This window comes from Solanum tuberosum, unplaced genomic scaffold (assembly GCF_000226075.1).
Source record: "Solanum tuberosum cultivar DM 1-3 516 R44 unplaced genomic scaffold, SolTub_3.0 scf00053, whole genome shotgun sequence".
NCBI lineage: Eukaryota > Viridiplantae > Streptophyta > Magnoliopsida > Solanales > Solanaceae > Solanum > Solanum tuberosum.
The window spans coordinates 1,428,642-1,439,288 of record NW_006238979.1 but is presented as its reverse complement, the minus strand read 5'-3'; the positions used below and the strand labels follow the sequence as shown (position 1 = coordinate 1,439,288).

The window sequence follows — 10,647 nt, the reverse complement described above, 5'->3', positions numbered from 1 at the left end:
GAGGACTAGAGATTTTACTGTTTCATTTGGTTGTAGCATGTGGAGGAGCATTATGAAGGCTTTAATGGTGACATCACCTTTAGGGCGGGGGACGGAAGGAGAATTAGTTTTGGAATCACAAATGATATGGGGAGAGACCATTGAGGGTGTCGTTCACTAACATGTACAAAATCTCAAACCACGTGGGGTCAACAGTCAACCAGACCTGCAAGGAGCATGGAAGGGAAGTTTTTTGGGACTTTACTTTTAGGAGAAACTACAAGATTGGGAGATGGAAGAGTTCCAAAGGCTATTAGGGCACCCAGGAAGGTGTGTTTTTTTGCATGGTTGGCAGCGAGGGCAGGAAATCTGACAGCTAAGAACCTAAGGAAGAGAAATATCAGTCATGTTAGCTGGTATTTTATGTGCAAGTGTTCAGGTGAAGAAGTTGATAATCTATTGGTGCATTGCAAAGTGCCGTCGAGCTTCTGGAGGGTGGTCTTGAATTATTTTGGTGTACAATAGGTAATGTTGGGTACTGTAAGAGAGGTCCTGCAAAGTTGGGCTGGAATATATAGAAGGCAAAAGGCATGGAGGGTTGTCCCATTAGCTCTTATGTGGGTAGGAAAGCTTTTGAGGGGATTGAAAATGAGTTTTTGCACATTTAAGAAATAGCCATTTTTCTTTGATTGCTTTTTGGTGCAGCCTCAAAATTCCTCGTTGTATAGATGTTTGTGTGTCTTTTGTAGAGAATCATGTTTTGATGTAGATTCTCTACTTTTTGGTTTACCTCTTGTATATGGGAGCTTTCATTCCCCTTGTTTAACAATATTATTTACCTTATCAAAGAAAATAATGTGTCTAGGTATTTTTCTCTTAGGGATACAGTTGTGCACAATAACTTTATGTGGTATGCTACTTTGATATCCAAACCTCAAATTTTTTGAACCCTATTTTCTCATGTGCTTGTGTTTAGAAAATGCCTCCTAGATGTTGAAAATAAGCATATACTTTGAATGGCCACATCCTCACATTGGAATTGGTTGTTGCGGTGAACACTTTTTATTTTTTCCCACACCAAAAAGGCAAAAAGTATAGCTTCATGTTGAAGAGTTGTGACCAGCATCAGTACCTTTCGTGCCCTCCGTTTTTTCCTCTTTTCTTTCTATTGTATCCTCATGTTGGTCTAATTTGGCAATTACTATTTCAGTCTAGTTTTCCCTGCAAATCGTTGAGGTAGAGCATGATTGAAAATTGGGATGCATGGCTATTGCTATGGGGTCCATGAAACTGGTCTTTACATTAACATACTTTTGCTTGCATTATGTAGGTTATTGAATTTGTGAAGAGAAATATTGGCACATATACGCCATTACTAGCAGGAAATTCAGTCTACGTGGATTTTCAATTTCTGAAGGTATATTTATTTTAGTATAAATCTATAGACATATCATTTTGAAGTATCTCATCAACAAATAAATGGATTTGTGATAATTATATGTGCCATGTCGCATTACCCCGCTAGAGGCAAAGATTATAGGCGATTTCTTTCCATCTATCCAAACTTTGATGGATAGACTTACCCAACAACTGTGCTGGTGGGAGGTATCAATTACCCATGAAATTAGTCGAGGTGCACACAAGCTGACCTAGACGAATGGTTGTCAAATATATATACTATACAGGAAGATAGTAGGTAAGCGTCGTCCCATTACTATTTTTTGCCAACTAACAAAAACTAAGGAGTGCTTTGTCATTTTAACCAAAATCTCCCAAATCCATTTCACTCTTCCCCTCATCACCCAAAAGCCCCTTTCTTCTTTGCAATTTGATTTTGAGAATGCTAATTAATAGGAAAACAAGTGTTCCTTTATATCGTTTAGATCAAAGCCAGTTATGACAAGTGTATGACATATTTTTATTAAAAGTATAACTCTCAGCATAAGTAGAAAAAAGTGGGAAGCAGGTAATTCCATTTAACTATTTCAGCTCTGTTCCTTTAAATTTGACAAGCTTGAAAACTCATACAACTAATGGATTTAAGATTCCCAAATATGGTTGCTTTTGATGTCCATATAATAAATAAAATTTTGATTCTTTTCTAGTCGCAATCCCCAATTGCAAACCCATCAATGGCGATATTATCTTTATTCAACATCATTTGGTTTTTGTAATATCCAAAATCTAGGAACAAGGAGATATGGTGATTAAGATTTGGACATTTAAGTGAAAGATACACGGAGAAATCAAGGATAGAGATACAATGAACCATGAATAAGTAAAATTGAAGCTGAAATGGGATAACCGTAGAGAAGCAAGGAGCTTTTGGTTTGGGTGAGGTTTGGAAGAGGTAATTGGGGAATTTTGGGTTGAAATGACAAACAAGTCCCTAATTTTCATTAGGTGGCAAGAAATAGTAAGGGCTTCAGGGAAAATTTTAAAAGTTAGCAGGATGAAAGAAAATGTGAGGAGAAGTTTGTGCGGAAATAAATAGACTTATTTCTTGGAAAGACCAAAACATCCCTGCTATTAAAAAAAGGGGATGTGTTTATAAGGGTGTTTTGGTGAACTCCAAAAATGGGTACAATGCTAATATTCTACCTTCATGTATTATGTTAGCATTATATATGTATATATATCATATATATTTCTTGCCACGTGGCATAGTCTAGTATGATTTGGGTGTTTCTATGCAGTTTTACTCGATTGGCCTAACAAATTTAGAGCTTGTTTCTAAATTGTTCTCTTTCTAATTTATGTATGCAGAAATATATGCCGAATCTGGCTAGTCTTTTTTCACATGTACTTGTTGATGTTAGCAGTGTCAAGGCATTGTGTCTTCGTTGGTATCCAAGGTAAAACCAGTACAGGTTATTGCAGTGTACTATGTCTACTTTAATGTATTCCTTGACGGGTGGGGGTTGTTAAGTAGACTAATATTCAGTTTCTTTGGCTGTTGCATTTTTTATTTTGCATCTTTTCCATCTATTTAATAGTATTTTCCTGCTTTTTCATTAGATGGAAAAAAGGCTCCTAAAAAAGAAAACAAGCACAGAGCTATGGATGACATTAAGGAGAGCATAGCAGAACTCAAATACTACAAGGAACACATATTCAAAGCATCCAAGTCCAATAAGTAATGGGGCGCAAAATTTCCTATTTCCTGGTTATGGGTTCTTCTTTTAGGTTTAGTATAAGCAACATTACACTAAACAGAAAATGTCTGTTAGTATTTCAACAGGTAACCAACTCAGTAAGTTAATATCATCTTCTGTGGCCTGGGCAAAAGTGGATATGTGTGTGAAGGGAAATAACAGAACAATACTTCTTCTTGCCTTTCCAGTAATAGATGAAATCAGACTTGGTCGCAATTTCAGAGATACTGATTACACAATGAATTTTCGTTGTCAGTTGGTTAGCATGTAAAAGGAATATGCAAGGTGATTCAAATGTTGTTTAAGTTAACTTGGCAAATGGTTATTTAAAATTTCTCAACGAATAATGTCTTTTCTATCTGAACCTTAAATCTACTTTCAAAGCCAACAGAAGAGGGCTTATAAATTCTCACGTTGAAAGAGTTCTTTTCACATTTGCAAGTACTTAAAAAGTTCGTAGGAAGGATTTCCATGCTAGTTAATTACTATTTTAGAGAGACAACAAGGACTCAGCAATGATCTCCAAGATTTTATTGCTATTATAATAGTACGCCTGACTCATTTGCTGAGAGTCTCGAACACAGCTGAAAAGTCGTGGTCTCCCAAGCCCAAGCTCCTTGCCTTCTTGAATGCCTGGAGGCAAAAAGTGTACAATAGAATTAAACTTAAAAAGCCAACTAGAAAGAATTGTATGATGTTTAGATCAAACAAGTGAAGGCTTACCTCATTTGCAGCAGCTGCGACTGGCATTGGCACTGCATTCTCATCTCCGAGTGCAAGAGCCAACCTCATGTCCTTCTGCTGATGTTTCAGAGGAAATGCAGGTGGGTAGCTATTTTTTATCATGGCAGGTCCTTTAATTTTGAACATTGGGTTAGCAATGGCTCCAAGATCCTGTGAGAATGAAGATTTACTTGGATATATGTTTTAAAGGGAAACATCAACCTAGCTATGGCCTATGCTTACCAACACATCAAGAAGGGTATGAGGGTCCAATCCACTTTTGTCAGCCAATACAATTCCTTCCGAAAACGCATTCATCATACTGCACATTCATTCATAATAACGTAAGACAGAATTCACTCTTGGGAGAACACACAAGGAACATAAAAGTTGATTCAAAGAGCCACTGCCAATTACCTGCCCATTATCATATTAACAACAAGTTTCATTTTTGCTCCATTCCCAATCTGTCCCAAGAAAAAAGATTTCTTTCCCAAGACATCAAAAGCAGGTACTACTTGATCGTACAGATCCTACAAGGATTCAACTAAAAAAAATTAAATTGATAAAAGACCAACAGAAGTTTGATTATGGAAGGTTGTTTAGTTGCAGTGTGCTATGAAGTTCACAATTCCTCATCGATAATACAGGGGATCTCACTATGTTCATTTTTCACATTTACACATGCATATTTCAGTCTCCTCAAAGTTGCACACAACATAGTTGTTATAATTGAATAGAACTAGTTAGGCTGCACAAAATTTGAACGGACAAAGGCTGGAATGCACAACCAATGCTTAAAACCCAACTCATTAGTTATAACTTTTTTGGGAGCTATTTTTAATCTAAACTTGTAGGGTTTAGACAGTTTGAGATCTTAAGTTTCACCAAAACTTTTAAGGGTTTGACAATTCGAGATCATAAGTTGGGAGCATTTTTTCTTCAAACAATTAAGGAAAGTATTGTTTTCACATGTTGTGTTCAAACTTGGAATTCATGCAAAACCAAAGAGAAATATGCAAGAGTGTGGTTCCATTAAAGAGCTAAATAATTTTACCTTGTCACCAGCTGCTAGGATTACTAGTTGGCCATCTTCAGCTGGCTTTTTGCTCCCTGAAACTGGAGCTTCAAGGAAAGAACCACCCTTTGATGTAATGGCCTGCAATCATTGAATGTTAGTAAACTGCCACTTATCCCTTCCCTCAGTTTTTTGAACTCACATCTAAACTCTGGAGGTAAAGAAAAGCATGAACACCAAAGAGAGTCCATTTGGATGGAGATATTTGTATTTAACAGCGATTTCAATGTATGAGGTTATACATTTCAAAATGACATGTTTTCAACTGTTACTAAATAGAAAAAATGAAATGATCTCAAATTTGAGCTTGTATGTCCTAAATTAGGGAATCAAGATTCAGAAACAAGCTGAGTTACTGATAGTAAGCAATGAAGAATATGTTAGAATGAATGATTAAAGAATTAGAGTTCCCAAATGAAAGGAAATCCGGACCTGGCTAATCTGTGAAGATGTATCAGCATCAACGGTTGACATGTCTATATAGCCCTTTCCACCACATATCTGCTCAAGTGCTCCGTGTTTGTCAAAAACCACCTAGGGAAGAAACTCTGATTAGATAAAGGAAGTACAAATAAAGTTGAATAGTTTATATTGTATTGACATGTGTTTGTGTATTAACTGAAAGAGCTGCAGCTGGATCAGACAACATTGCAATTGTATACTTGCATTTCTTGATTACTGCTGCAGGAGTTTCTCCAACAGAGGCTCCATGTTGCACTAGCTCATCACACTGCATTCATCACAAAAATCTTGATACTCAATAATACTAATAAACACTTGGCCATGTCCATTAAAAGCCCCTTATCTTGCACAGGAAATTAGGAAAACAGACAATTGAAGAAGAACAAAAGCAAGTTGATAGTTATTATCTCATAAAATCACTTTTTTTTTGTTATCGTAGAAAATTGGAATAAATAAAGAAAAATGACTAATAGTTGAGTGGGCAAAACCTTAGTTGTTGGAATACATTCTTCACAAATTTTTGTGTGGTTAAATGGCCAAAGACTTTGGTGCTAGTTGTAAAGAGGGTAAGGTATGCGCATGTCAAAGAGTTTTGAGGGACTTTTTGGTAAAAAAATGAAGTGAGACAGATTTAGAGACATACATACAAGCATGTAAACAAAAACTGAAAAACAGAGGGAGTAGAACAGATGAGCGATCCATTTGTTCCATTCAGGTTTCACAACAATAATAAGATCGCATATTTTGGTCATCATTGTTAACAAAGTAGAAAAGAATAATACCCTGGAGAGAGTGCGATTCCAAACAGTAACCTTGAAACCATGGCGCAGCAAGTTCACCGCCATTGCTTTTCCCATAATACCAATCCCCAGAAACCCTATTTCCTCCATTCTTTTTTTCTCTTTCTTCTTTCTACACTGATAATTCTTTTCTATTACTCTTAAAAGCTTGTTGCAACTATTAAAAATGACTGCAACACAAAATATACAATTTAAATCACTTTCCTTTAATTAATTATTAGTAATTATTTAGTATAAATGTACACTTTGATATCTGCTTGTTTTGTAGTTGATTGACCACTTGATTCGTGCCACGTCAACGAGATTCTCTTCCACTAATTTTCTCTATTTCCTCATTCCTCCATTCGTCTTTTTTCCTCTTTTATGGGAGCCCAAAGTGACAACCCGTTTTGATTGGCTTAAAAGTTGGTCAAACTTATTTTTAAGTCAGTTTTTGACTTTTGGAAGTGTTTGACAAATATAAAAAATAACTTAAAATAAGTAAAAAATGACTTAATATAAGTTACGAAGTGTTTGACAAGGTAAAAAATGATTTAAAATAAGTAAAAAATAATTTAAAATAAGTCAAAAATGACTTAAATTTTTTTATTTTCATATTTAATTTTTGTTTCTCATAAAAATCAGTCTTTTTTTTAAGAATAAATATATATTTTTGTATTATAATATTCCACAATGCTTTACATGAATTTTTCCCTCGAAGAACTTATGCCCAATAGGCATAATGTCAATTGCTAAAGGACAAAATTTTAAAATTTTCCAACAAATCCTTTACTCCAGAATATAACGAAATTTTACACTTGACGAATCTTTCATTCTACCTCCTCTTATTACGACCTGATCAAAATTCTTCATATTTATAGTGCAAGAAGGATCTGACTAGAACGTCATCTTGTAGTTGACCTAAGCTGCACCCTTATTACTTGGGTGGGGCTTGGCCTCCGAACCGTACATGGCGGCCAATCATCACTCGCAACATAGTCTTTGATTGACTTGATTGATCTGAGTAGATGTTTACTGTGTGGGACAAAGAATTCAAAAAAGGAGAGAAGATTTTATCCACCAAGAGAGATAATTAGCCTTGTGACCAAGAAGTCATAGATTTGAGCCGACATGCTCTCGCAGAAATGTAGGGTAAGAGTACGTACAATAGACCCTTGTAGCCCAATCCTTCTCTAGACTCCACGCATAGTGAAAGCTTAGTGCACCACACTACTCCGATCTTAAACCATTTAAAGAGTAAAAATTAAAGGTTGCCTCATTTGAAGGGTATTCATGCAATTTCATCATATTATTATCCCAAAAGAAGCATTTATTGGCCTAATTGTTGGGCTTTGGGGTTTTATGCACAATATATGGAGCAAAATCTTTGCAAAATATATACAATATTCAACAGATATCATAAAATAATAAATTTTGGATATCTTCTTTGCAACAACTTATACCTTCGGGCTAAAACTTTACTTATCATTGTATATGAGTAATACGATCCAAACCATAAAATATAATCACATGTATGAACTAAGAAGTTATTTTGAAGTATGATATCATTGCATAAGTAAGGAAGTGTCAAATAATTGAAAGAACTTCATTCTAAGAAATTCAATTGAAGTACAATCCATATATATGCTATATAACCCATACATTGATCACAGAGAAAATGGAATAGTTATGGCCAAGGTGGCCCAATTCACGGACCGTGAAATGGACTTATGGGTCCGTATAATAATCTATGAGAGGAGTACGTTTTAAGACTTTCTAAGTATGGAGATATGTATAGACGTAAAATGGATATATTGTACATTGTACCAAGGTTGAGACCTCTCCAAAATCGAGCTATTGTTTAAGGAGGGGTAATGATTTACCACGCAACCTATATATAGACCATATGTGAAATCTATGGACACTCCAGAACTCTAGGTAAGACACCAAGAAATCAAAGTACAAAATGATTTACGATTGTAAACTCATCCACGAGCTATGTTCGAGAATTATAAGTGAGTTCTTTGAATTTCAATGTTACTAGTTAAGAAAATATTTGATTCATGGACACTATGTCAAATCAACGAGATGTATATGAAGCTCAAGCTCACTATAATTATCCCTCACCAACAATTATAAATATGACCTAACAATTTTTCATCCATTTTTTGACAACTCCAAGCCCTAGAATATAGAAATTATCTTTTGCACTTCCTTCCATATCAAGGTACACATATTTCATAATTTTACAAGTGGTTCTAACATATGATTATGAATTCTGAATAAGATTCGTTATTAAAATCACTAAAACAAATTCAAATTTTAACGACCACATTTTAGCAAAGAGATATGAATCTGGTGGCTATAAGTATATGTACTGTCACGACCCAAGCCTAGGGCCTAGACGTGACCGGCGAATGGGGAACCCGAAGGAACCCCAAACAAGCCTCATAGCGTATCATTACACATCCTTGGTCGCGGAAGCAAATAAAATGACCATAAGCGATAAGCATAATTAAGGGGGGAATCGGGACTAAGGGAGCAAGATAAACAAAAATAAGAACGATACAAAAATACCATAGATGAGTCAAGCTCAAGCATAATACACAACTTGTCCAACACCACCTCTAAACATGAGTACTTAGCGGGGGCCAAGACAAACTACCGGGCTCACCCTCATAGTCAAAACATAACTAAAAGGAAAAGTCTTATACATAGCAAAAGATCATAAGCAACGTCCCCGGAATGGAGGACTCACCAATAACCTTGATAGAAAATCGTATTAGCCACGCAGAAGAGGAGGGTCAAGCGGTGCTCCGGTCCCTACATAGTGACATCATGTAGGCATAGAGTATGCGTTAGTACGTTTGAATGTACTAAGTATATGGGATGCAATGCAATGCTACAATAGATGGACATCATAGGAAAATGCATAATAATACCCGTTAGATAGCACATTAATGAAACGATATATATATAATGACGCTTACATAAAAATCATATTTAGTGGGACATAGTACATATGTGGTGAGTGACCATCAATATAGTATTACCAAGGCCTACCACCCCCTTGGAGAGGCGAAAGAGGTACAAACCCCTCAATGTGGTTACCCGGGCCTACCACCCCCCGAGCTAGGGACCAAGGTACAAACCCCTCGATATGGTTATACGGGCCTACTACCCCCCGTACTAGGCTTGGTCAACTCACAACACGTATATAGAGAAAATCATATACATGTGTCCATTTCATCATCATTTCAATAATTATATAACCATTCGATTCATAAGACGTACATTGGACCTTCCATTTCCTAAGAATACTATAAATGGCATTTTATCAAACACATAATGGGCTATTGTTCATGTCAATGAAATCATGTACTTCAAGAGTACTAAGTCCAACCAATTTCAAAATCCATATAAAACAGCCCACCAACAACATACATATATATATACATATATAACAACCTTCATAATTTGATCATTGAGGCATGAAAACCATAAACATCATATAATCATTCCATTTCATGATAATATACAAAAATAGACCATAATAGGATGTGTAGTAATAATTCCATAATTCAAGAGTTCATAAATGATCATAAGGACCCATAAACTTGAAGTAAAATAGAGGATAAATGGTTGGACTTGTGGAAAGGAAGGTTTCCACAATCAACCCACATACCTCAACTTTGGAGAATTCTTGATGAAGATTGGAATGGAGAATTGCTTGAGATTGAATCTTGAATCCGGAATTAAAGCTTGGGATCCTTGAATTTGGTTGATGATCTTGGTGGAATTTTTGGAGAGGGTTTAGAGAGAGTTTTTGGATGTTTTGAAGTTAAATGACTAAGTATGGATATGTCCCCTTTTTATAAAAACGTCCCAACACTTAGAAAAAAAATTGAGGCGGGTGAACAGTGTTTTCGGCTACTGGAATTTGCATTTTCTGCCGGACAGGTTTTACGAAAATGGTCATAACTCCTTCATCCTAACTCGGAATGAGGTGAAACAAATTGCGTTGGAAAGCTAACTCACAGAGCTTTAATTTTGATAGTTTGAGCTCCTTCCAGTTCCTTGTGTGCTGAGAGATATGCCCCTTTAAAGTTGACCCTCAAAATCGCATTTTTTGCGATTTTCAAATTTTGATACGGTTGTTCTAAAATTCGGGTTAGACTCATTTCCCACTCAATTTGACCCCCTGAATAAGAATATGAAGTCGAATTTCCGAAATGATGCACGGATTTTGAGATATATGGAAATTACAATTATAGGTGTTTCCGAAACACATTTTTGGGCATTTTTGGGGTCGTTTCACTAAGGACTTCATCGAATGATTCGCCTACAATGTGGAGATCGTTCCTGATCGCTACTCCTTCGAGAAAATGAAGCAGAAGTCGACCGAAAGTTACAGAGAATTCGCATACAGGTGGCGAAAGGAGGCAGCTAGAGTTAGACCTCATATGTCAGA

At 36.0% G+C, this 10,647-nt stretch overlaps 2 protein-coding genes across 2 annotated transcripts in view; one reads left to right on the top strand and one right to left on the bottom strand.

Moving 5' to 3' along the window:
* The window catches only part of LOC107060029 (oligoribonuclease-like), an 8,662-nt gene extending 5,306 nt beyond the window's left edge, over positions 1-3,356 (top strand). The window contains exons 3-6 of the mRNA XM_015307320.1: positions 251-309; positions 1,310-1,396; positions 2,746-2,833; positions 2,995-3,356. Of these exons, the coding sequence (XP_015162806.1) occupies positions 251-309; positions 1,310-1,396; positions 2,746-2,833; positions 2,995-3,119 (359 nt within the window). The 3' untranslated portion in view covers positions 3,120-3,356. The remainder of the gene's footprint in view (positions 1-250; positions 310-1,309; positions 1,397-2,745; positions 2,834-2,994) is intronic.
* Positions 3,357-3,434: 78 nt separating this feature from the next.
* Positions 3,435-6,321, bottom strand: LOC102599245 (glyoxylate/succinic semialdehyde reductase 1). Its single transcript, XM_006344298.2, has 8 exons — positions 6,180-6,321; positions 5,555-5,665; positions 5,368-5,469; positions 4,915-5,016; positions 4,275-4,390; positions 4,101-4,179; positions 3,858-4,028; positions 3,435-3,767 (listed from the first exon to the last, which is right to left on the bottom strand). Exons 1-8 carry the CDS (start codon positions 6,285-6,287, stop codon positions 3,693-3,695), a joined length of 864 nt encoding a protein of 287 aa, XP_006344360.1. The 5' UTR covers positions 6,288-6,321; the 3' UTR covers positions 3,435-3,692.
* Between the last annotated feature and the right edge of the window lie 4,326 nt (positions 6,322-10,647).